Genomic DNA, 26,261 nt, shown 5'->3' on the forward strand with positions numbered 1-26,261 from the left:
GGTAGAAAGGAAAGTTTATTTCAGGCTGTCTTTCTCAGCAAAGCCAGCAATGGAGGGAGGGGAGGGCAGACGCCCGTCCAAAGGCAGAACCCACCCCACTGACAATTGGGGGCAAAAGCTTTTATAGATGGAGGGAGGGGCTACCTGTAGACACAGTACAGTCAGCTCTGACAGTCCTCTTGAAATTGGTCACGTGGTGGTCTGACCAGCATCGTTTTGATTGTTTTAAGTACAACTAATCTTCAGTTCCAGGCTCTCTTTTGTTTCCATTTTCTGAATGCCAACTCTCTGCGTTGTGGCAGCTTTCTGTCGTGGCTGCAGTCTGGGCATCATGTAGTTAACTTCTTGCACCTGGTGGGAGTCTCAGTATCTACAAGACAGTTCACAGGATATGGCTCAGAATTTTATCTACAGTCCTTGAGAAGGAATAAAGGTCCTTGACTTTGCCTAATGACTAAACTATTATTATCTGGTCTCCCTTGATGGTTTTCCTTTCTTTCATTTTCTCACTTCTCTGATTAAACTTACTCCTTTTCTAAGAAATTTAGATTGTATATAGTTTTATTTTTGTGTCCGACTCTTTGCAACCCCATGGACTGTGGCCTGCCAGGCTCCTCTGTCCATGGGGATTCTCCAGGCAAGAATACTGGAGTGGGTTGTCATGCCCTCCTCCAGGGGATCTGCCCCACCCAGGGATCAAACCCAGGCCTCCCGCATTGTGGGCAGATTCTTTACCGACTTAGCCACCAGGGAAGCCCATTTGTACTTACTTATTTTAATTCACTGGTTTTATTTGATTATGATTATTAATTTTTCTGTAGTTATATTAAACTCATTCTCGGGCCAAAGTTTTTCTACAGACAAAAGGCAGATGGAGGCCTTCGGGGGAAGGGACATAGTGTCTGGCTGCATTTCATTGTCACTTGGAATCCTGTAATTGATCAATCCCTGAGGCAGTGTCTTGGCTCCAAACAATACTAGAACTGCTCAAAATCCTTATGAGATGTGTCCGCAGTTATGTTAGCCAGAGAGATCTCTCAGCATGGCAGAGCACCCAGTCTGCCTCATTCTACCGAGGCAGGGGATTCTGGCTGCTCTTAATCTGCAGGTTGCCACACCCAGTGCACACTACAGACCAGTAGGTGTTGTTGCCCCTCCTCTTCTGTTCAAATGAGAGTGTTTATTTATAATGACTTTGTTACCCCTTTGTCAATGTACCAAGGTGTTAGAGACTGATTGATCAGATTTATTGCTTATCTATAGCAGTGTTTTCCAGCTTTTTGGCCTCAGGACCCCTATACACTCTGAAAAATTGAAGACCTGAAAGAGATTTTTGTTGATGTGGGTTACATTATTGATATTTATGATGTTAGAAATTAAGAATTTTAAAAAATTATGTATCTGAAAGTAGTAAAATTATTTACCTGAAAATAATAAACCCCTTGATGTTAACATAAATAATACCCTTTTCGATGAAAAGTAATTACATTTTGCAAATCAAAAAGATGAGTGAAATGAATGATATTGTTTGACATTTTTGCAAATCTCTTTAATGTCTGACTTAATAAAAGGCAGTTAGAATTCCCATAGCTGCTTCTTTATTCAATATATTGAGCTGTGTTGTTTTGGTTGAAGTATATAAAAAATATTCAGCCTTGTTTGCTTGTCTATTCGTTTGTTGGAGGCTATTTGAGCTTCCCAGGTAACTCAGTGATAAAGAATATGCCTGCAATGCAGGAGATGTAGGTTCAACTCCTGGGTCAGGAAGATGCCCTTGAGTAAAAAAATGGCAACCCACTCCAGTATTCTTGCCTGGAAAATTCCATGGACAGAGGAGCCTGGTGGGTTACAGTCCATGGGATCGCAAAGAGTTGGACACGACTGAGTGACTGAGCACATTTGGGTTTTCAGTTTGGAGTTTTTAAAATAAAGCTGCTATGAACATTAAAAAATGAAGTAAAATTCAACCTCACACAGGTATATAACCAGAAAAAGGAGGAGTATATTAAAAGGATATTCAGATAACTGTGGATATTCCTCCTTGATTCTATACCTAAATTCGACAAATGACAGTTTTGTAAAATTTAGTTTCCATGTGGAATCTGAAACCATTATTGGTCAACTTTTCATTATATTAAAGTACATTGGTCTGGGACTTCCCTGGTGGCCTGGTGGTTAAGAATTCTTCAGCCAATGCAGGGGACATGGGTTCAATCCCTGGTCTGGGAGGATCCCTAACGCCAGGGAACAAGTAAGCCCATGCACCACAACTACTGAAGCTTGTACACTCTATGGCCCGTGTTCCACAACTTGAGATGTCACGACAACGAGAAGTCCATGCAGAACACCCAAAGAGCAGCAGCCCCCGCTCACCACAACTAGAGAAAGCCCACCCTCCACAAAGAAGACCCAGCACAGCCAAAACATTTTAAATAAATTTGAAAATGGGAAAAAAAATTGGTCTATCTTGCACTTTGAATTCATCCTTTACTTGTGCGTGATTTTGTACCATCACATGTTAGTCACTTGCAAAGTATTGGTTCACTAAGTTACACAGATCTCCCAAATGTTGACACATTTTGTTTTACAACATAAAAATATCATATAGGTTAGTGTCACCACTGAAAGTCTTGAAGTATTGGGAAGCTGCTAAGCTCACAGCAGTGGATACAAATTTTCCAAAAATCTAATTTTCACTCAAAAGCTCAAATTTCTTCTTTGACAGCAAATATTGTCAATTTTTTCCTCTTGAATTGACAGCGCTCTTCCTTCATTTTAGAGAAAATGTCTGCAAAAAACTACATTTGCATAACCATAGTGTGTCTTTCAATCCTTCTCTCAAGTAGAAATGGTGCTCATGAAAAAAAGCAGCTAGTTCAGCTTGCAACTCAAACAATTGCACAAGTGCTTTTCCTGGAGACAACCATGGTACTTAGGCAGGCAGCAGAATTCTTCCCATTCTGTCAAAATATTTAAAAGAAATATAGTCAAGGGTGGAGAGTTAATAAAGTTAATAATTTTTACTGCTTCATCAAGTCGTTCTTAAGTGAATCTGGTATATTTACGTCTGTTGCTGTGCGTGCATGCCAGCTCGGGATACAGTGACTACAAGGGCGGCCTGAAGTCCTGCCTTGTTTAATGCTGAGGGGCCAGTTATTTGACCTGCCATTGCTTTTCCACCATCAAAACCACAAAATAACATCTTAGAATTATTATAAAAGTAGTTTTGACTTCACAGACCCCACAATAAGGTCCTGAGGATCCTCAGAGGTTTGCAGGCCACGCTTGGAGAACCACAATCTTAACGCTTTATTCATCAGTTAACAAATATGTATCATGACACCATATTAAAAAACAGAGACATCACTTGGCTAACAAAGGTCCATCTAGTCAAAGCTATGGTTTTTCCAGTAGTCATGTACGAACTGTGGTGCTGAAAAAGACTCTTGAGAGTCCCCTGGACTGCATGGAGATCCTACCAGTCAGCCCTAATGGAAATCAACCCTGAATACTCATCGGAAGTACTGATGCTGAAGCTGAAGCTCCAATACATTGGCCACATGATATGAAGAGCCCATTCTTTGGAAAAGACCCTGATGCTGGGAAAGATTGAGGGCAGGACGAAAAGAGGGTGACAGAGGATGAGACGGTTGGATGGCATCACTGACTCAATGGAAATGAGTTTGAGCAAACTCAGGGAGATAGTGAAGGATGGGAAAGCCTGGTGTGCTGCAGTCCACGGGGTCACAAAGAGTCAGACATGACTGAGGACTGAAAAACAACAAATCATGCACCTGCATTTCCCTGACACCAATCGGGTCTTGAGCTCTTCGTTGTTGTTGTCGTTTATTTTGATTTCTGGCTAGGCGGGGTCTTTGTTGGTATGCACGGACTCCTCTAACTGCAAAGAGTGGGACTACTCTTCACTGCCGCGTGTGGGCCTTTCATTGCAGTGGTTTCTCTCTTTTGTTGCGGAGGCCAGGCTCCAGGGCGGACGGACCTTAGTAGTTGGGCACTCTGGCTTAGTTGCGCCACAGCGCATGGGATCTTCCTGGAGGAGGGATTGAACCATTGTTCCCTGCATTGGAAAGGAGGATTCCTTTCTTTTTAAAACTTTATTTTAAATTGAGAGGAAATTGCCTTACAGTGTTGTGTTGGTTTCTGCCATACACCAATGCAAATTAGCCATAATTATATATATATATATATATATATATATATATATATATATATATATATATCACCTGCCTCTTGAGCCTCCCACGCCTCTAGGTATCACAGAACACCAGGGTGGGCTCCCTGTGTTAGGCAGCAACTTGTCAACAGCGACCTATTTTACACATGAGAGTATATTTATGTCGATGCCACTTTCTCCATTTGCCCCACTCTCTCCTTCCCCCACTGTGGACAGGAGGATTCTTATCCACTGTACCACCAGGGAAGTCCCCAGGCCCTGAATTTTGGGTGATGAGTTTTATATGAGATACCCAAGGCCTCTACTCTCATATGGCCACATTCTCATAGAAAGAGCAGAAAATAAATCAATAAGTGAATAAGGTTATTTCACCTAGAGAAAAGCGCCTTGGAGAAAGTAAAACTCTGTAGTCCTTAAGCATTATATAGTGATATATGTGAATTATTTCCCATTAAAATTAAGGGCAAAAATAAAAGAAAACTGGATAGTTTAACAGAAAGTGACTTGGGGGTAATTTACCTTCATGGTTAAATATGGTATCCACAAACCCCCTTGCTTGTTTAAATTTAAATTTTTCAATTAAGTAAGTTAAATAATTCAGTTTCTCAGTCACAATAGCCACATTTAAGTGTTTGATAACCATGTGTGGTTAGTGGCCACCATACTGGAGTGGATTGCCATTTTCTCTTCCAGGGAAACTTTTTGACCCAGGGATTCTTTACCACTGAGCCACCAGGGAAACCCAGTGGCCACCATATTGGACAGTATAGATATGGAGCCTTGCCATGATGGCAAAAGTTTCTACTAGACAGCATTGATTTAGACGGTGAGACAGAAAACCTCCCTGAAGATTTGAGGACAGAGTAATCGCAAAGATCCTGAGACAATCTACTTTGGCACCTTGAAAGAAAAAAAGAGAGGGACTTCTCTGGCAGTCCAGTGGTTAAGACTTGGTGATTCCAATGCAAGATGCAGAGGTTTGATCCCTAGTTGGCAAACTAAGATCCATGTGCCACAGGGCGTGGCCTTGTGACTTCAGACGGTGACTGCAGCCATGAAATTAAAAGATGCTTGCTCCTTGGAAAGAAAGCTATACAAACCTAGACCGCATATTAAAAAGCAGAGAAATCACTTTGCCAGCAAAGGTCTGTATAGTCAAAGCTATGGTTTTTCCAGTAGTCATGTAAAGATGTGAGGGTTGGACCACAGAGAAGGCTGAGTGCCGAAGAATTGATGTTTTCAACCTGTGGTGCTGGAGAAGACTCTTGAGAGTCCCTTGGACAGCAAGGACATCAAACCAGTTAATCCTAAAGGAAATCAACTCTGAATATTCCCTGGAAGGACTGATGCTGAAGCTGAAGCTCCAATACTCTGACCACCTGATGTGAAGAGCCAACTCACGGGAAAAGATCCTAATGCTGGAAAAAAGGCAAAAGAAGGGGGCATAGAGTGAGATGGATAGATAGCATCACCAATTCAATGGATGTGAATTTGAACAAACTCCAGAAGATAATAGAGGTCAGAGGAACTTGGCATACTGCAGTCCATGGGGTCACAAAGAGTCAGACATGACTTAGCAACTGAACAACAAAGCTGGAAAGATAGGAGAAGGGTGTCAGAGTGCTGAAACATAAGGTCTTAGAGTTAGCATGGTAACTGAAAATGACGAGGTCAAGGGTTTGACCTTAGAATGGGGAATTGAAAACTAGACTTAGAGGTCCAAATCCAGGAGAGGGAAATCAACTAAAAGACCAGGGCTTCCCTGGGGGCTCAGTGGTAAAGAATCTGTCTGCCAATTCAAGGGACACGGGTTTGATCCTTGGTCAGGGAGGATCATGCCATGGGGCAAAACTGTCGAGCCAGTGGGCCACAGTTACTGAAGCCAGCACACCCTAGAGCCCAAACTCTGCAACAAGAGAAGCCACCATGATAAGAAGCTGGTGCACTCTCCCACCCACTATAACTAGAGAAATGCCCTTGCAACAACGAAAACCCAACACAGCCCAAAATTAATAAATAAGTAAAATCATATATAAACAAAAGAGACGAAGAATGAACAGCTACAGCAGTAGGAGGAAAATCTGAAGGGTGCAGAGTCACAGAAGTATGTTTTAAGCAAGATGTAGTAATGCCCTTGGTTGACTATTACTGAGACACCTAAGAGAAGAACATAAAAGTGACTGCTGGATTTGGCAACATGGAAAACATACATGTCCATGGCAGGAGCAGGTTCAGTAGAGTGCTGAAGTTAGAAGCCCACAGAGAATGAATGGGTTGAAGAGTGATGAGATTTGAAAAAGTAGGAAGGGAGTGGAAAAATGAGTGGTAACTGGAGGGCAGTAGAGTCCAGGAAGGTTTTCCTTTGTATTGTTTTAAGAGGGAGATGCACAGCAGTTTGGGCATTGATTGGAGTCATCCATTGATAAGGAGTGAGTTCAGTCTTGGAAAGGAGCAAAAGTGGTCTTCCCTAATGGCCCAGCAGTGAAGAAGCCATCTGTCAATGCAGGGGACCTGGGTTCGATCCCTGGTCTGGGAAGATTCCACATGCCACGGAGCAACTAAGTGCCTGAGCCCCAGCTACCGAAGCCCACCCGCCCTAGAGCCTGTGCTCCACAGCAAGAGAAGCCACCGCAATGAGAGGCCCACGCGACGCAAGGCCTCTGTAACTAGAGAGTAGCCCCAGCTCTCTGCAGCCTGAGAAAGCTCAAGGGTAGCAACAAAGACTCAGCTCATCCAAAAATAAATAAATAAAATATTTTCTAAAAAGAAAGGAGCAAGAAGACTTCATTTATGATAATGGGGAAGAAGGCAGAGAGTGTGGGTTCCTATTCTGGATGTAGTGCTATAATTATGAGAAAAGCTGCTCTGAACATTCAAGTACAGTTTTTTTGTGTGAATATATGTCTTTATGTCTCTTGAGTACGTACGTAGGTTTTGCAAAATACCTGGACCTTTTTACATTCCCACCAGCAGTACCTGAAGGTTCCAGTGTCTCCACGACCTCAATTATCTTACTATAGATTTTATCTGAATTCTTCTACTGTCCAATGATGATGAGTATCTTCATGTGCTTATTGGCCATCTGTATACCTTCTATTCAGGCTTCTCAGGTGGCTCAGTGGTAAAGAATCTGCCTGAAAATGCAGAATACACAGGTTCAATCCCTGGGTCAGAAAGATTCCCGGGAGGAGGAACAGGCAACCCACTCCTGTATTCTTGCCTGGAGAAACCCATGGACAGAGGAGCCTGGCGAGCTCCTCATGGGGTCACAAAGAGCTGGACACTAAGCACATTTACACATGCAAACCTTCATTAGAGAAATGTCTCTTTGAATCCCTTGCCTACATTTTGGTTGCCTGTTTTTACTGTTGAGTGGTTAATAGTTCTTTAGTATGTTAATAGTATGCTGGATGCTAGACACTTATCAGTCATATGCTTTGCAAATATTTCCTCTCAGTCAGTGGGTTGGCTTTCTTGATAATGTCCTTTGAAGTACGGAAGTTTTAAATTTTGATGAAGTCAAACTTCTCTATCTTTTCTTTGTGCTTTTGGTGTCATATCTAAGAAACCATTCTTAATCCGAGGTCACAAAGACTAATGCCTGAAGAGTTTTGTTGTTTTAGCACTGATCTTTAGGTCTTTGATTCATGGAGTTAACTTTTGCATGTGGTATAAGGTAAGAGACCAATTTTATTTGTACATGGGTACACAGTTGTCCCAGCTTTATTTGTTGAAAACACATTTTTGTCTACCTTGAATCATCTTGGTACCCTTGTTAAACATTAGCCAACCATGTGTATTTTTATTTCTGTTTTATTTTCGGCATCTTTATTCTTGGTCTCCCAATTCTATCCCATTGAATTATTATGCCTTCTGCCAGCACTACGTTGCTGATCACTCTAGCTTTACATAATAGTAAAATCTGAAATTGAAATATGTGATTCCTCCAATTTGTTTCCTTTTCAAGATATTTTGGCTTATTCTAGACTTCTGTATTTCCATATGAATTTTAGGATCAGCTTGTCAATATCTGCAAAAAAAAAAAAAAAAGGGGGGGCAACTTTGATTTTGAGAGAGATTGCAGTGAATCTGTAGATCAGTTTGGAGAGAATTGCTATCCTAATAATATTAAGGCTTATAATCCATGAATGCGGGAAGTCTTTCCATTTATTTGTCTTAATTTCTTTTATGTTACTGATTTTAAGCAGAAGAGTGACATGATCAGGCTTCCCTGGTAGCTCAGTGGTAAAGAATCTGCCTGCCAATGCAGGAGACACGGGTTCGATTCCTGGTCAGGGAGGATCCCACATGCCGAGCAGCAACGAAGCCCGTTGCTCTAGAGCCTGGGAGCTGCAACCACTGAGCCCACGAGCTGCAGCTACTCAAGCCGCGCAAGTTAGAGCCCATGCTTCGAAACAGGTGAAGCCACTGCAGTGAGAAGCCCGCCCACCACAACTGGAGAGTGGCCCCCCGCTTGCTACAACTAGAGGAAAAAAGCCCAAACAGCAACAAAGACCCAGCACAGCCAAAAATAAAATAAATAAGTAAAATCTACCAAGAAAAAAAAAAAACAGACTGGATCTTTCCAAATTCTAAAAAAAATAAGAAGAAGAGTGATATGATCTGATTTATACTTTAGGAAGATTACTCAGTAGTATGAAAAACCAGCTGGGGGGAAGAAATGCTGCATGAACGAGGACAGTAGTAGCAGAGACAAGGAGGAAGCACTAGTTACAGAAATATCTATGATGTAAACCGGCAGGACTTGACAATTGACTTATATAGAAAGAGAGGAAGGAGTAGAGAATGACTCCCAGGGTTTTGGCTTGCGTACATTGTGATGCCACTGACTGAAATGGAAAACACAAGAAGCAGTTTGGGGGGAAAGTTGGTACATGTTCAGCATGAGGTGACTGGACACCCAGGCGGAGAGGCAAAATCACTGGATATTTAAGTCTGATCCTCAAGGAAGCTGTCTAGTCTGGGAGAATCATTAAATAAAAGGGGAGCCATGAGACTGACTGAAATAACCAATGGGACCCATAGAGGAAGCAGAAAGGATACAAAAGAATACCAACATTTAAGAGTTGAGCTGATGACAAAAAGTCCAAAATGGAGACTGAGAAGGAATAACCAGAGGTAGGAGGAAATCCAGGAAGGAGGTGCGTAGCAAGAGTGTGGAGAGTAAGTTAGGGACTGAAATGTGGCTTCAGTGTGGTCGGCAGTCACTGGTGACCTAGATGAGGGCTCTTCCAGCGGAGGGCCGAATCGCACAGCTGTGGACTGGGGAGGAGATGGGAGTCGAGAAGATGGAAACAGCATGTAAAGATAATTCATTCCAGAAGTTTGGAGAGGAAGGGAGAGAAAGTTAAAAAGCAGTAGCTAGAAACGTAAAGGGAGCCAAGGGAACGTGTGTTTTTTTAGAATAGAAGAGACTTGGGTATGTTTATTGGCTGATAGGAAAGACTTGGCAGAAATGAAGAGGATGAGAGATGAAGTGTGGTCCATGTGGAGCTGGAGGAGTGACTGAGAGCAGGAATGAGGCGAGTGGATTCAGAACAGTGCTTTTCAAATTTTAACATGCATCCAAATCGTAAGTTTTACTTCTCCCTCTTCTCTCCATTTTCACAGCCACCATCCTGGTCCAAGTCCAAGTCTCCTATACCTCTCATTTCTCACCTGGCCAGCTGAGCTGGCCTTTAGATGCTCAACCTTGTGATGTAAGTTTGGTGTGAAGAGGCCAGGAGGGGGTTAACTGAACAGAAGAAAGCAGAATGGGCCAGTTGCCTCTGGGAGGTCAGAGTACAAGGCCATGGGAGTTAAAAGACAGATATACTGCAAGAGAGGCTTTTGTGGGATGCTCGAGGCTGGGATTTCAAAAGGGACCATTCAAAACCTGAACCCAGAGGGAATAACTGGGGTCATGATGAAGGTCAAGGGAGGGTATTAGAGGGTCCTTCACATGGATGAGCAGGACATGAGGAATGATTGCCAGATCTAGATCTGGAAACCCAAGTCCTTGATAGATAGAAGTCGGTGACACGGAGGGCAACAGACCAAGGCGATGAGTAGGGGTGGCAGAGGAGGGGTGGCAGGAGTCACAGAGAAGCAGAAAATTACATAGGCACTTAGGCAAACATCCTCCAAAATGTGAACCATGGTTATCTGTGGGGCAGAGAAGGTTATAAATAGCTCCAATTTTTTCTTTATACTTTCCTGTTTTTCCTCTAAGTATTCTACAATAAGCTTTTAAAAAAGTCTCCAGTGGTTAGGACTCCACACATCCAGTGTGGGGAGGGTGGGGTTGGGGGGTGCTGTTTCATCCCTGATTGGGGAATTAAGATCCCACACAAACTTGGGATGGTCTAAAAATAAAAGAATACATAAATAAAATAAATAAAAAGGTAAAAGCTGGAAAAAATACAAAGAATAACAAATCCCTCATTCACACCAGGGAGACTTGGGCATTGTAAACATGTCTAAGTCCCCTTCAACCACCTCCTCCTCTCAGACAAGCTTGATCACTTGGCTTTTTTGTTTCGTGTGTGTGTATATACACGCACAAAACTGAATATGGTAGGGGGTGTGTGTGATCGTTCTACTTACAGGCGTAACTGTTCTAATAATCAGGGAGGGAAAAGCCTTGCTAAGGTGAAGAGGACTCACTCAGGGACTGGAAGCCTGAACCCCTTCCCAGCTGAGCAGCCCTATGGGGAGGACCCAGAGTCCAATTTTGAGTGTACTAGGCCACACCTGGTTGTTAAACGCTCTAGGAAGAGAGAGGATTTCTATTTGTATTTCTCTGGCTAGGTTTCAACCCACTCTCATATCTCTCGTCATTTTATCCCTCAGAAATCTGAGAAGGCTATCACTATCTCCATTTGACAGATAGGAAAACTGAGGCTTAGAGAAGGACAGTGAGCTCCCAGAGTGTCATAGTGAGTTGGTGGAGCACAGGGGGCTAGTTCTCTAGTCTAGGCTTCTTCCCAGAACCCCAGAAACCTAGGCCAGTGTGCAGAAGGGTGGGGCACAGGCAGGGGACACTGGGCAACTCAGATGAATGGACTTTGGCCACTTGGCAATAAGGAAGAGAAGTGGTGATAACTTCAGGCGGCTAAGGCTGGGCCATGGCCAGGAAACTGGGTCAGAGGAGTAAAATGTGGGTGGTTCCCTCCTCAGAGGTCCCAGAGAGCAGGCCTACTCCCTGGAGTCTACGGCCTCTCGTCCCCCACCTCACTCAGAAGCAGCTTTCAGAGTTACATAGATCTAGATTCAAGTCTCAGTTCTACCATTGATATCTGCTGAATGCTATTTGAAAAGCCACTTTACCTTTCTAGGCCTCAATTTTCTCATCTGTAAAATGGAGTAATATTTAACTCTCAGTATTGTTCTAAGGTTAGAAAGAGAGAACTCTCTTTTATTCGTTTGTAAGCAATGACATTTAAAATGTCTGGGTCTCCAGCCTCATTCCAGACTGCCCCAAATGTGCTCAGTGTCAAGGGGACTGCCTGACACGGATAGGGAAGCCACATACATGCACACGAGTGAGCTCTGACATTGGCTTTGCAGTGACCACACGCACTCTCCAGGGCAGCCCCTGGGAGATGGACTTGGTCATCTGTAACTTGTGTGCCCCGCACGCAAGGCACAGGCATCAGTGGATAGCTGGTGTTAGATGCGTCAAGCCAGCTCCTGCCCTCAAGGCCACTGACCAGTGGGGTGCGGGGTGCAGACTGTGAGCTGATGCTGCCTGGAGACCACAAAAGTGCCTCCCAGAGGCCTGCCCGAGAGCCAAGAGCACAGGCAGGCAGCCACAGCCCCGCCACATTAGAGAATGTGAGCACAGAGACCCTCTACTCCACCACTTCCCCTGGACACTCTTGCTTGCGTCCATTTCTACATGTTGAGGATGAAACAAAGGAGGACTCAGGTCATGCTGGTACAATGAAGAGGCACAATAACCAGCAGCCAGGAATAGTACAGCTTCTATTATGTGCTCCTGCTAGCTCTGCACTTTGTCTGTAAACATACTCTGGAGGGTTTGCAAAGTGCTTTCTCATCCCTTTTTTGTACTTCACCACAACTCGGGGCTTCCCTGGTGGCTCCCATGGTAAAGAATCTGCCTGCAGTGCAGGAGACCCGAGTTTGGTCCCTGGGTAGGGAAGATCCCCTGAAGAAAGGAATGGCTACCCACTCCAGTACTCTTGCCTGGAAAATTCCATGGACAGAGGAGCCTGGCCGGCTGCACTCCATCAGGTCACAAAGAGTTGGACATTACTGAGCGACTTTCACTTCACTTTCACGACTTTCAGATCAGATCAGTCGCTCAGTCGTGTCCGACTCTTTGTGACCCTATGAATCGCAGCACGCCAGGCCTCCCTGTCCATCACCAACTCCCAGAGTTCACCCAGACTCATGTCCATAGAGTCAGTGATGCCATCCAGCCATCTCATCCTCTGTCGTCCCCTTCTCCTCTTGCCCCCAATCCCTCCCCATCAGAGTCTTTTTCCAATGAGTCAACTCTTCCCATGAGGTGGCCAAAGTACTGGAGTTTCAGCTTTAGCATCATTCCTTCCAAAGAAATCCCAGGGCTGATCTCCTTAGGGGACAAGAATTATTATACCGGATTTTCTGAGAGAAGAGAACAGAGACCGGCTCCAACCACACCCCACAAGTAAAGTGGCTTGTTCAGTGTGGGGCACAGAAGGATCCTGGGCCGGGGCAGCAGGAAATGTGATTTACCTGCGGTCATGCAGCAGGTCGAGGTCAGTCCCCAATTCTCTAGGTAGCTCTCTTTCATCACTCACCGTGGCATTTCCCCACCCTATAGAAAGAAGTGGATTCTCAGCCTTCACCCAGGGGCTTTCCTGTCATGTGCCCACCCGTCAGGACAACCACGCACCAGGCCCCCATCTCACTCCCTAGCCTGGACGATCGCAGCTCCTCTGGGCCTCAGTTTCCATCTGTAATATGGGCATCCCTGGAATGGGGTGGGCTAGAGGAGTCGGTGGCCGGGAGCTGGCCGGCATCCGAGGCCGGCGCAGGTGGGTGGGGCCAGCGCTATGAATCAGCCGGGCGGGCTTTGGAGGGGTTGTCCAGCCGGTCGGACCGGCCCAGGATGTAAATGAGCCGCCGGGGCTCTCCCGGGGCCGGGTCGCCCGGGGAGTGACGGGAAGGGAGGCCGGCCGGGCGCCGGGAGCTCGGGGCTCCCGGTGGGAAGTGGGCGCGGCGCGGGCTCTGCAGGGCGCGCGGCGGCTGCGGCCCGGGATGGAGCCCCGCTGAAGCCGCCGCGGAGACGCGGCGCCGGAGCCAAGATGTGTCTGCGCCTGGGTGAGCGCCGGGGGTGGGGGTAGGGGTAGGGATCGGGGGGGGGGGGGGGGGGGAGGGGGGGGGTGGGACACGGCCCGGGAGGCCCGACGCCGCCCCAAGTCCTCCCGCAGGGGCGGAGCACTGTAGTGGGCGCCCGAACCCCCGCGGTCCAGGCCACCTTCTCTGCGGGTCACTTTCTGCTCTGGGCCTCAGTTTCCCCTCACTGAGCTGGCGAGAGGCGGGCTGCTGGTATCTTCCTGAGGTGGAGCCGCACCTTGCCCGCTTGCACTTTCCTTTCTTGTGGAGGAGGGACCCCCCCCCTCCCAGATGGGAGGAAAGCAGCGCCAGCTCCCCAGAAGCCAGAGTGGAGGGAGGGGTATCCAGAGCCCGGGAGTTCTGAGCCTGAGGCTGCCTGCCCTTGGCTCCCTTAGCCTCGCAAAGGGCTCCGGTTTCCCTACCCTCTGCTCCCCAGATCCATACAGAGGAGTGAGACAGACGGGTCCCCTCCCTTTACTCCCTGGACACAGTGATGCTGTTCGCAGTCACAGGACAGATCTGGGGAATCCCTACTCTCTAACGGAGAGAACTTTCGAGCCTCGGTTTCCTCATCTGTAAAGTGCTGAGGGTAGCACCCCCTCCTAGGACCTTCCTGAGCAGAAGGACCGCCCCAAGACTCTGTCCAGTGCTCCAAGCACAGCCCCATGCTGGCACTGTACCTCCGATTTGACCAAGTCTTGGTCCTGGGATGCTGTTGCTCATGAGACCAGTTGGTGTGTCTGGGTGGCCAGGGAGGTGGGTGGACCGGGTGAAGTGGGTCAGGCTCCTGGGACAAGACTGCCATGCCCCTTCTTGTTTGACCAGCACTTAACCTTCATGACGCCATCCAGTCCCACGGTGGCTGTCCCGCCCTTCGTCTGCCCTCTCCTTCTCCTAGATCTGGTATAGTTCCAGAGCATCCTGCAGGCTGCAGGGGTCTCAGAAACCGGCTAAGCCAACCCTTTCCCATTCTACCTCTGGGGAAAGAAACTGGGGCCCAGAAAGGAGAGAGGCTGGTGGGGATCATGAAGAGGGGCTGCGACTGAGTAGCTCCAGCCCTCCCTGCTCCCTGGGGGCCTCCTCTTGGCATAGGGCCCCCAAGAACATCCAATCTAGGTATTCCTTCCTTCCTACCCCACACTCCCTTTTTTTCTTTCTTTCTGCAAAACCCCCATATATGAAACATGACCCAATCTGCCTTTCTGCCACCAATGGGGACATCGAGGTCTGGAAAGGGACTCAGAGGCTCCACAAGGAGCAGCTAAAGGAAGAAGAGGGGCTTGTTTAGTTCTAGGGGCCAGGCCAGTCTTTTGGTCTCACAGAGCTGGCTAGAGTGAAGGGGCTGGTGGGTCCAGGGGCCATCATATGCAGAGCCAGGCACCACAGGGCACATCCCAGCTATCTGGAACAGTTGCCAGGAGGACTCCCTGGTCCTGGGGGGTGTGCAGATGGGAGCTGAGCAGCCACCTGTGGACACTCAGATAGGATTTGCATACGACGTTCTTTTGACCCCAGCCTCCCTACCTTGCTGTGTCCCTGCCCAGTGCCCTTGCACCCAGGGTATGCCCTCCTTTCCCGTCTATCTTCTCATGGGGACCCTCTTTCCCCACTGGGAAACAAGGGTTATTCTTCCCATTTTGCAGATGGGGAAATGGAGATTCAGAAGCTTGAGTTTCTTGCCCTGAGTCTGTTCAGCAATTGTGAGCTGAGTCCCTACTATGTGCCAGGTCCTATCCACCAAACTGAGTCCTGCATAGTACCTGATCCCTGACCAGTGAACTGGGGGCTCCCTGGCGTTTAGACCAGCGACCATCAAGCTCTCTATGGTGCCTCAGGGCCTGGCATGGAACAGGCATTCAGTGAACACTGATGTAACAAATGTATGGATAAAAAAATCAGGGGATGCAAAGCTTAGAGGATTATGGGTCTAGAGCTAGAGACCTGGGTTCAAATCCTGACTGTGCCACTCATGACCCTGAACACTAACAAAGACTATTACCCCTTATTATTAAGTACCACCTGTATGCTTTTCCAACCTTAAAGATCCAAGGACTCCCATGAAAGTAACGTGAACCTCTTTCCCTGATAAGGAAACTGAGACTCAGAAAAGACAAGTTACTGGCCCCGAATCATCCAGAAATAGATTTAGAACCTAATGTCCATCACTCCTGCCAGGGCCTCAGTTTCCTCCTCTGCCCAGCGGAATGAGTCCCATCCATGGCCCTGATGTGGCTGTCCCTTCCAGGTGGCCTGAGCGTGGGTGACTTCCGGAAGGTACTGATGAAGACTGGGCTGGTGCTGGTCGTGCTGGGCCACGTGAGCTTCATTGCAGCCGCTCTCCTCCACGGCACCGTGCTGCGCTACGTGGCTGCCCCCAATGATGCTGTGGCTCTGCAGTACTGCGTGGTCGACATCCTTTCTGTCACTTCTGCCATCGTGGTATGGCCAGGCTGGGAGGATGACTGGCAGGAGGGGGCTGGCAGGGGCTGGCAGGGTCTTTGATGAGTCCCCACCCACAGCCTGGGGTGGGCAGGCAGAGAGCCCTGAACACTCACCCCTATTCCACCACTACCAACCAGACCAGTCACTCAAGCTCTCTTTGCCTTAGCTTCCTCATCTATAAAATGGGGATGGTAACACTGTCCATCTGAGAGGGTCCTGATGAGTATTGAAAGCGATCATCCACATAAAGTGCTGAGCACAGTGCCTGGTACATAGTTGGCACTCACTACTGTTAGCAAGGATTATTATTGCAATAGGGAAATAGTCAAGGCACTGTTGGACAGAGGGAAGGAGCATCAGCTCAGCTTGGGAGTATTCACAGAGGTGGAGGCCCCCGAGGTGGGTCTTGATGGATGAATAGGAATTCAAAGATGATATGCTACCATTACCATAACCCGGATAGGAAGCCTGCTGGGGCCAGCAGGTAGGAAAAGAAACTGGGATGGCATTTCAAGTATAGAGGATGGCAGATGCAAAGGTGTGGAGGTGGGAATGGATATGGTCTCCTCTGGAGACACTGAAAAAGCCAATTTGGCAGGAGCTTTAGCATTAAGCCTGCACTATCATAAAATGGGCTTCCCTGGTGGCTCAGACAGTAAATCTGCTTGCAGTGCAGGAGACCTGAGTTTGATCCCTGGATTGGGAAAATACCCTGATGAAGAGAATAGCTACCCACTCCTTCATAATGAAGTGAAAATGAAAGTGTTAGCCTCGCTCAGTAGTGGCCGACTCTTTGTGACCCTGCGGATTGTAGCCTGACAGGCCTTCTGTCCATGGGATTCTCCAGGCAAGCATTATGGAGTAGGTTGCCATTCCCTTCTCCAGGGGATCTTCCCGACCCAGGGATTGAACCCAGGTCTCCGAAACTGCAGACAGATTCTGCAGGCATAGCCATCAGGGAAGCCCTGGACTGTAATACGGGCTCAATAAATAGAAGCCATGGTTATGGCCGGATGTCAGTACCTGGTTGATGAATATAAGAATGAAGGGGTCTGGTATTCTCAAGTTCACAAAACCCTTTCCCAGCTGTCAGCAGCCTTTGGGGAACATTGTCACATCAGTGTCCGAGTTCCATCCCTGCCACCTCCTGGCTGAGGGACTTCTTTCTCCCTCTAAGCCTGCTCCCTCCCCTGCAAAATGACGCTTAGACAGCTTGCTGGCCCCAAGCCTTGGATAAGTGAGGATCAGAAACCCCAGCAAGTAGAGGAGCCTCTGTCAGTGGGATAGAGCTAGGCCGTGCAGATACGTGTAGTGTGTTGTTATTGTACTTTGTTCCTCTGACCAGCCTTGTGAGGAAGGCAGTGAGCCCAGGGTTGAAGGTCCACCAGAGATGGGCTCTGGGGTGGACCACTTCAGCTGTGCTCTTATTTCCTCAAGTAATCCCCACAGCTCCCTGCAACACGGGGCTGCTCTTATCCTCACTTTACAGATGAGGAAACTGAGACTCAGGGATTCACTCAACCTCCTGCTGATACAAAGAAGCCACCCTAGATGTGAAACAATGTGACCTACACCAAAGGCAGTGTAATTCTGACTGGCAAATGAGCTCATTCTGCTGAGCAGGCTTAGTTTGCCCAGAGAGTCTGAGGCACTTACTTGTGTCTGCACAGCAAATTATGGGCATTACTGGGCCCTCCAGAGTCTAAGCTGCCTCCTGTGGGTCCAGCCCAGGCCTGATAAAGTGAGGGGACTGAAGGAGGGAGTCTGGCTGAGTGGAACCCAAAAGATCCAGAAGGCAGCTGGTGGGCTTAATAGTGGAGCCGCCCCACCTATTGGGACCAGGGCTGTTTAGGGAGGCCTGCAGGAGGAAGAACCCAAGCAGGTGAAGAGGAGCCGGAAGGGTGTTCCTGAGAAGGCGCTGTGTAGCTGGCATCAAGGCCAGGCCCTGCGTGGGTGTCCACATCCAGGGTGATGAAGGAAGAGCCTGGCCCAGGGTGGAGTTGAGAAACTGATGGGACAGGGCCGGGTCACTGAGAGCCTGGGAGAGTTTAACATACTCTTGCTGCCACTGCTGCTGCCAAGTTGCTTCTGTCGTGTCTGACTCTTCGCGACCCCATGGACTGCGGCCCACCAGGCTCCTCCGTCCATAGGATTTTCCAGGCAAGAGTACTGGAGTGGGTTGCCATTGCCTTCTCCTAGGGATTTGGAATTCTACTCCATAAAGTGTCCTGCTGCTGCTGCGTCACTTCAGTCGTGTCCGACTCTAGTGACCCCATGGACTGCAGCCCACCAGGCTCCTCAGTCCATGGGATTCTCCAGGCAAAAGTACTAGTCTATTTTAAAATAACAATGTTGTTTTTTTACTTCCTTGCCAGTCGAGTTACTTCGTTTCTTCCAAAACCTTTTCCACTCCAGGGAGACATGTCATGTATATCCTGTGACATGGCTCTATGACCCTTGAGATACAGAGGTTTGAGAAATATAGCTGTAGGCAGTGGGGAGTCAGGGAAGGTTGTAGGCAGGGGGTGACAGTGTTTTAGAAGCGTCACTTTGGGGCTGGACCATGAAGAGACAGCGCCCCTGAACAGATGGAGGAAGTGAGATCAAAGCTAAGCAGGGGGTAGGGGTTTGAAGGGCTAGAGTTGGCGATGATGGACTCTTTACTGGAGAGCGGCCGGCCCCCCTGCCCATTCTCCCCCAGGAGGGGAGAGGGCAGAGCTGACTTGAGTCTCCCCCACAGGTCATCACCTCAGGCATTGCAGTCATCGTGTTGTCACGCTACCTCCCCAGCATCCCCCTGGTACGTGCTGCCTCCTGGGACGGGTCTGCGGGGGTTGGGACAGCAGCTACCGCCAAGGGTCTGGCCTGCTTGGAGGGCGTAACCCCACGGGGGCTAGAGCTGCCCAGGGGGCCAGGCCTGATGTCCACTGACCAGTGGTCTTCTCCATCTAGCGCTGGACAGTGTTTAGCTCGAGTGTGGCCTGTGCCCTTCTCTCTCTGACCTGTGCTCTCGGCCTCTTGGCTTCGATCGCCATGACCTTTGCCACCCAGGGCCGGGCACTGCTGGCCGCCTGCACTTTTGGGGGCCCTGAACGCCTGGCACTGGCACCCGACTGTCCCTTCGACCCTACACGCATTTACGTAAGTGCTTAGGCCTGGGCTGGAGGAAGGGAGGGGGGCAACCAGGGGCTCATCAGAGGTGGGAAGGGTTCTTGGAGTCCCGCCCTTCACTCCCCAACCCCAGGTGACCATCTCTGCCCCTTTCCCCGCCCCGCAGAGCTCCAGCCTGTGTCTCTGGGGCATCTCGTTACTGTTCTGCGTGGCAGAGAGTGTGTTTGCTGTCCGCAGCGCCCAGCTCGCCCACCAGGTGCTGGAACTGAGGCCCTGGTTGGGGAAAAGCAGCCATCGCATGGTAAGGCATGCTATCCAGCGCCCTCCCCCCACAGCTCTAAAAACTCCCCCATCTCCCCTGGGAGCCCCTGCTGGGGGGCTCAGGCTGATCTGCCCCCACCCCTCTGTAAAGGGCCCCCACCTTGAAAACTGGGGCAACAGTCTTCTCCCCCAGGACAAAAGGGAGAACACAGAGGCTCAGAGAACTCAGCTCTCCCAGGTAAGTCACACAGCTGACATTTGGCTCTCCTGAGCCCCAGGATGAGTCTTGAGCAGGGGGAGAGGTATCTGGACTGGAACTGGGCGCACTGCAGGCATATGGCCTCGCTCCTGCATAGTAGAGAGTAATGGTATCCTTTCACCCCAAAGATCCTCTCAGGCCTCCCCTCCTCCCACTTCCTGGATGTCCTGACATCCAAACCCAGCCCCAGCCGGCCTGGCAGCCTCTGGTGTCTCCACAGATGCAGGAGAGTCCAGAGCCCGTGGAGGACCCTGACCTGCCAAGCCGCGCTAGCTCCGGGCCCATGACTCTCTGACAGCTGATGCTTCATCCAGGCCCCGTGGCCACTGGGGCCCCGCAACCAAGTCCACACTGCGATCAGGCCAGTATTCCTGGAGCCAGCCAAGAGGGCTCAATGGCCACTCCAGGACCCGGGTGAGGTTTTCACCCCTCTCCTCCGGCCACCCAGCCCGCTGCACTGAAAGGAGACTTTATTCTGAAGTCATTAAAAAGAACAGAGATGCTCCACGTGGGCGCATGCAGCAGGGGAGGGGTGCGGCCAGGGGGGTCTGTTCTTCTTTTCCATACAGGATGCTTTGGGGTTGGGGTGGGGGGTGTCCAATTGTGTCTGCCTGTCTGTCTGTAGGTCTGTGTGTGTATCTGAGAGATACAAAGAGGGGTCTGTGGGTCTGTGTTCATCAGAATGCAAAATGTAGGCGTAGGATCCTGGGCCTCACAGCCTGGGGGCCGGAAACAGGTTTCCCTCTTGCATCAGGGCCTCCAGGCCAGCAAGGGCAGGAGCATGCAGGGTTAAGGCCCTCCTGCCAGGAAGGATGGCTCAAAGATGGTTTCTCCTCAAGCCTCTAGGCCTCTGGAATCCTTCTCTCCCCTCCAAATAAAAAGACAAACTCCTTACCTGGGTGTGATTCCCAGCTCCACCAAGGCTGAGATCTACAAGGGTGGGGGTGGAGGTGGGGGAGCCTGCCCCATAGTTGGGGGAGGGAAGTCTGGCCTCATGGCTTGGGGGCGGGGGATACAGGGGAGGGGAGAGTGGCTTAAGTCTTGATATCTAGGTATGGGAAGGCTGACTCTGAGGGGCAGACCAGGCCAGAATCCTTGTCTCGATCATTGCGGAAGGCTGATATTGCCTCTTGGATGGATGGGGTGGTGGGGTGGGGCGAGGGTGCTAACCACTTGTTGGCTTGGGCCTGGGGGGACAGCAGGGTTCCATTCCCCATAGCCCCCCCCCCCCCAGAGTGCAGACCCTGGGGGTAGCCATCTGCCCCCCAGCCTGGATAGACACAAGGGCAAGGAAGCTGAGAGCCGGGAGAGGGTCAGTGAAGGCAGGGAGGGGAAACCTGGCTCCTCTCGCTCAGAACTGGGAGGCGCTGCTGGGGTCGCACTGCAGCAGACGCACGATGGACGGGTCGCTTTTGGCCCCGCGGATGAACTCCTCCAGGGACAGCTTGCCTGCGGGGCGAGGCGGGGAGCAATGATGGGGGGGGGGGGGGGAAGGCAACAGCAGCTAGGGGTGGCCGAGCAGACCTGCGGCATAGGAAGTGGGAGTGGTGCCCGCCGCGCCCGCCCCTGCCTCCTCACCGTCGTTGTTTGTGTCCATTTGGCGGAAGATTTTCTCGGTCCTCTTTTCCGGGGTCGACTCGTCCTCCGGCATCTTCATCACGGACGAAACCATCTTGTAAATGGCCTGGGGGGCGGGTGGGGAAGGCAGAGCGTGAGGGGAGCCTGCCTGAGCCCTCCACCCCCAACTATGTCCCAAAACGCCCGCAGGTGCGCTGACGATCACCGCTGCCAACGAGGTGAGGCGGAGAGGGACCGGCGGAGGCGTGGGGAGCTGGGGAGTTCTGGAAGGAGTGACCTGGAAGGCTTCCCGGAAGAGGGGGCTATTGGAGCGGTCGGTCCCTGACCAAGTTCCTCTGGAGCGTTCGGTGGGAAACGAATTGCTGGCAGAGGATTTTTCATGCACAAAGGCCTCGCAGAGGGCAGCTCTGAGTGGGCACTGGGGCTGGCTGAAAGCAGGGGGTCAGGAGAGATGTTGGAGGACATCGGGGCCCAGATGGCGAAGGGTCCGGGACTCCCAGCTAAGGTGTTTGTGCCAGACGCCGAAGGTTCCCAGTTAAGCACCGGGTTAGAAGAGCCGCTTCTCAGAAACTTCGGGGCTCCGGGTGGCCCGCCCTCGATGGTCGACAGGGAGCGCTGGGCAGGAGCGGGTGGCACTGGACTGCGATGCGACCGTGGCTGGCAGGGGGCGCAGGGCCGCCCTAGGGGCTGGAGGGCGGGAGGCGACTAGGTCCACAGGGGGCGGGGCATGTTATGCAAATAAAGGCACGGACCATCAGTCGAGGGCGGGGACAGCCTGGGCTGTGGCTGGGTGGAGGACCGCAGCCGCCAGGTACAGGAGCTACGGAGGCAACTCGAAGGAGGGGTTTTGCGCTAAAAGTACACAGAGCACGTAGGACTTGGCCTGTGGGCTAGGTCCCGCAGTCCCGGAGCTCAGGGACCCAGATTGGTCGCCTCAGTCTGCCAGCTTTTTGCTACTAACACCTCCTCCGAGAAGACTTCCTTCTTCTCCCAAACCATAAACTTCCCTAGCTTCAGATCCAGCTTTGGTCTCCCCAGTGGTCTCTTCCGGCCTCTCTCGGGTCTGTTCCCAGGGCCACCTCTGAAAACTCTTTCCAAACACAGATCTCCACTGCCACGTCCCCAGCCCAGGGCCGCCCCCTCGTTCCCGTGATACACAGGCCTCCCTCCAGGCCTGCCGTGCACCCAGCTCCTTCTGGATGCTGCCCCACGCTCCTTCTGCTGCCTCCCACTCCTCCTTGGGGCTCAGCTTACATGGCGCTTTCTTAGGGAGGCCTTCTCTGATGCATGCTGGGTCAGGGCCCATATGCTGCCCTAGCGCCTCCATTGGGGACCCCTCTCCAGAAGTACTTTTATGCCTTTGCTCCTTGCCCCCAGCATACAGATAAGAAGAAAGTACCCAGACCTGCAGAATTTAGCAGGATGCCTGGCATCTGGCAGGGACTCCCCTGTTTAAAAGCCACTGGCACTTCCCACTGCCCTGTTACTAAGTCCAAACATTTGTCCCTTGGCATTCAAGGCACTTCACACTCTGGTCCCTGGTCTCCACCATCAGGCTTCCCCTAGTAGATGATTTTGCCATATCCAGATACCCCTCCACCTTTCAGGTTTTATAGCCTCTGCCTGGAACAATAATACTAGCTACCATTTACAGACACCCACTATGTGCAAGGTACTTTTACATACATTATTCTCACCCTTGCAATAGCCCTGAAAATCAGGTACTGAGATCCCCATTTTCCAGAAAAGAAATTGAGACTCAGAAAGTAAACTGATGGCAGAGACCAGATTAGAACCCTCTCCTTCTTAGTCATTGGATAGATGATTTTGGAGTGCTAACGACCCCTCAAAACAGGGTCTTTGAAGTAAGGTTGACCAGGAATAGCATCTTGGTTCCACTAATCACTTGCTCTATAGCCTTGGACAAATATATAACCTCAGTTTCCTCATCTGTAAAACAGGGAGTAATCATATCTCCCTCATTTGTACCATCCAGGGTATTAAATGAGATAATGTACGTAGTTGGCTACAGTAAGTGGTCAGTAAACAGCAGCTTATACTATAATCATTACTCATTCACCACATCCTCAGGTCTTCCCTGCCCTTCACTTCCCTGGACTCTCAAATGTCACCTTTGTACCCCTGTCACTGAGCTGGTTAGTGTGACCTGCACAGTTGTCTCTCCCAGCAGAATGGGAGCTCTAAGAGACTGAGGCAAGATCTCTTCCCTTCTAGTATGCCCACCACCTGGCTCAGGGCTGGGTCCTGAGAAGGACTGAGTGAGTGACTTAGACAGTGACTGCTCCCCTGTGACTGGCCTTCTCCTGGGCTTCCTAATTAATTCTCTGGAATTACTGCTCACTCATTGTTTCACTGGAGCCAACTTGTAATTAATCAGTCACTAGGGTTTGCAGAGTTCTGTCTGCACTGGCTGTCTGGGTCCCCTGGGCTGCTGTGAAAAAAAAAACCAGGGTCTGTCTAAACAGCACAGGCCAGTCTGGAAGGGATCCTGAGGATGTCCAGAGAATGGTGCTGGCTTGACCAATGCCCTGGGCTTGGAGCTTCCAGCAAGGCTGAGATTTACCAGTGTACACCAGTGCAACCACACTATGTGGTAAAACATGGGCATTCATGTGGATTGGCTGGTATTGAGCTGCTGCCCAATCCCTGAGAGATTGTCCACCACCCTGGCTACCCCAACCCTTCCACCAGGACCCCGAGAACTCCCCACTATCCATCAACTAGGGAGTTATTGCCTGGCCCAGGGAAGTTACAATCATTAAGGCTTTTCCCTAGTAATAGACATAGGGAAGACACCACATCCCAAGGTAGCCCATCCTATTCTAGCTGGAGAGAGCAGACCCAGAAGCCAAAGTCAAAAGTCCAATAGAGACTGGATGAGTTGGGAGTGGGGGCAGTCAGCAGTGCTGAGGGACCAGAAGGGAAGGCATTCAGAGAGACAGAAGGAAAAGGAACAAGAGCCTGTACAAAGTAGCACATTCTGAGGATGTTGGACAGGCCATTCCAGCTGGAGTGGAGAATGTGCAGAAGAGAAAACAACTGACAATTACTAATGTTTACCGAGAGCCAGATATCTGCCGGGCCCTCTGCTAGCTTTCCCATCTCGCTTTATACCCACAATAGCCTGGGGAGTAGGGGTTAACACCCTCACTTTACAGGTGAAGAAACAGAGGCTCAGGAAAAAAGTGAACAAGGAATTGACTAGGTAAAATAGAACCAGATCTCTGATGGACCTCAACGTACTGAGGGATGGGCACCCTAGAAGATTTTGACATAAAGCTAACATGCTATATACTTAAATTTGTATTAAGAAAGGACATTCCTAACAGGTCCTTAAGTCGCCCTGTGAGATATGCCTTGCCATCCCCATTTTACAGATGAGCTATGTAAGAGTTGAAGCCAACTCCAGAATTGGAAGTCAGACTCCTTTAAGGAGGCAGCTCTGAGTGTTGGCCAACTTGAACCTGACTCCACTTATATGCTGTGTGACGTTAGACAAGCCACTTCACCTCTCTGAGCCTCATGGGGTTGTGGTAAGGATGTATTGAGCTTATGGGTATAAGGATTTCACTCAGTACTAGGCTCTTAGTGGGCTCTCAATCAATTAGTTGGAAGATGGCTGGGGATCCAGATGGAATGTGGGCGACAGAGCCAGGTGGCCCATTCACAGTCTGTGTGATCTCAAGCAAATGTCTTTACCTCTCTGAGCATCTGTTTCCTCCTGAGTAAGTTGGGATCAATGAAACACAACTGGCCTGTACTCTGCAGAAATGTCAAGTCTTGAAAGACAAAGGAAGGCTGAGGAACTGTTACAGATTAAAGTGGCCTAAAGAGATGGGATGACTAAATGCAATGTGTGATCTTGGGGCAGAGGAAAAAATGCTATAAAGAACATTATTGAGATAGCTGGCAGAATTCAATGTGGTCTGTAAGCTAGATAATAACATTGTTTCTATGTTAAACGTCCTGACTTTGATAATCATATTATGGGTTATATAAGAGAATGTCCTTGTTCTTAGGAAATCTATCCTGATGTATTCAGGGGTAGAGGGTCATGTTTAGAACAACAGAACATCTCACACATACACACATACACACACACACACACATAATGATAAAGCAAATGTGATAAAAATGTGAATTGGTGAAGTTGGGTAAGGGGTACATGGAAGTTTTCTCAACTTTTCTTTAAATCAGAAATTACTTCGTATTAAAGACTTTTAAAAATAGGCTATAAGAAGAGCACCTGCCACTCTCCTACCCACAAGGACTGTCGGGAGGGTAAAGAGGGCTGGCGGGTGCAAGCTGCTGGGACCTGCACCTGGCATTCTGAGGGGTCCAGGGGCCCACCTGCACGATCTCCAGCATCTCCTCGCGGCTGATGTAGCCGTTGCCGTCCAAGTCGTACATGCTGAAGGCCCACATGAGCTTCTGCTCCAGGCGGCCCCGCGAGGTCACGCTCAGCGCGATGATGAACTCCCGGAAGTCGATGGTGCCGTCGCTGTTGGTGTCGAAGGTGCGGAAGACATGCTCCGCGAACTTGGAGGCGTCACCGTAAGGGAAGAAGTTGGCATAGATCTTCTTGAACTCGTCCACGTTGAGGATGCCGGTGGGGCAGTCCTTGAGGAAGCCCTTGTACCACTCCTGCAGCTCCAACTCGGAGAACTCTGTGTTCTCCCGCAGGTCCTGCAGCATTTCTGGCCGCAGCTTGCTGTTTTGCTTGCCCATGGCCACGAGCCAAGTCCCACCTGGGTCCCCCAGGGGGGTCAAAGGACAAAGAGGAGAAGTCAGGCCCTCCTGGCCCTTTGACAACACTCCAAGAAAGCCCCAAGCCACCCCAGGCTCTCCTTTGACCCAGTGAGAGACAGAGGAGCTGGCCCAAGATCGCACAGCCTGCCAAGCACCCTGCCACTTTGTCAGCCCCACACCATTTCCCCAGATCTTCTACTTCTGCAGGGAACAGACCTGGAGAGAAAGGAAGAGAAGGGGCTCACCTTTACTGAAGCCCTTCTCAGTGCCAGCTACCAAGCCTTCCCAGGAGAACACCAC

At 49.8% G+C, this 26,261-nt stretch overlaps 2 protein-coding genes and 1 long non-coding RNA gene across 3 annotated transcripts in view; 1 reads left to right on the forward strand and 2 right to left on the reverse strand.

Moving 5' to 3' along the window:
- LOC123332206 lies at positions 1-14,332 on the reverse strand. The gene is made up of 3 exons (XR_006548992.1): positions 14,221-14,332; positions 12,938-13,019; positions 1-370 (listed from the first exon to the last, which is right to left on the reverse strand). It is a non-coding gene; the product is annotated as an uncharacterized LOC123332206 (long non-coding RNA).
- On the forward strand, positions 13,331-20,507 carry TMEM54 (transmembrane protein 54). The gene is made up of 6 exons (XM_025278481.2): positions 13,331-13,525; positions 15,786-15,979; positions 18,723-18,782; positions 18,935-19,123; positions 19,260-19,394; positions 19,834-20,507. The coding sequence occupies exons 1-6, from the start codon at positions 13,510-13,512 to the stop codon at positions 19,906-19,908; spliced, it is 669 nt and encodes a 222-aa protein (XP_025134266.2). The 5' UTR covers positions 13,331-13,509; the 3' UTR covers positions 19,909-20,507.
- HPCA (hippocalcin) overlaps positions 20,067-26,261 on the reverse strand; it is an 8,411-nt gene continuing 2,216 nt past the window's right edge. The window contains exons 2-4 of the mRNA XM_025278479.3: positions 25,563-25,960; positions 21,192-21,297; positions 20,067-21,062 (exon numbers count right to left, since the gene is read on the reverse strand). Of these exons, the coding sequence (XP_025134264.1) occupies positions 20,965-21,062; positions 21,192-21,297; positions 25,563-25,940 (582 nt within the window). The 5' untranslated portion in view covers positions 25,941-25,960 and the 3' untranslated portion in view covers positions 20,067-20,964. The remainder of the gene's footprint in view (positions 21,063-21,191; positions 21,298-25,562; positions 25,961-26,261) is intronic.

Source organism: Bubalus bubalis, chromosome 2, assembly GCF_019923935.1.
Source record: "Bubalus bubalis isolate 160015118507 breed Murrah chromosome 2, NDDB_SH_1, whole genome shotgun sequence".
In the NCBI taxonomy this organism is placed as follows: domain Eukaryota; kingdom Metazoa; phylum Chordata; class Mammalia; order Artiodactyla; family Bovidae; genus Bubalus; species Bubalus bubalis.

Coding starts and splice junctions, on each gene's coding strand:
- TMEM54 (XM_025278481.2), top strand. Junction 15,980..18,722: donor CTGTCACTTCTGCCATCGTG/GTATGGCCAGGC, acceptor TCTCCCCCACAG/GTCATCACCTCAGGCATTGC. Junction 19,395..19,833: donor GGAAAAGCAGCCATCGCATG/GTAAGGCATGCT, acceptor GTGTCTCCACAG/ATGCAGGAGAGTCCAGAGCC.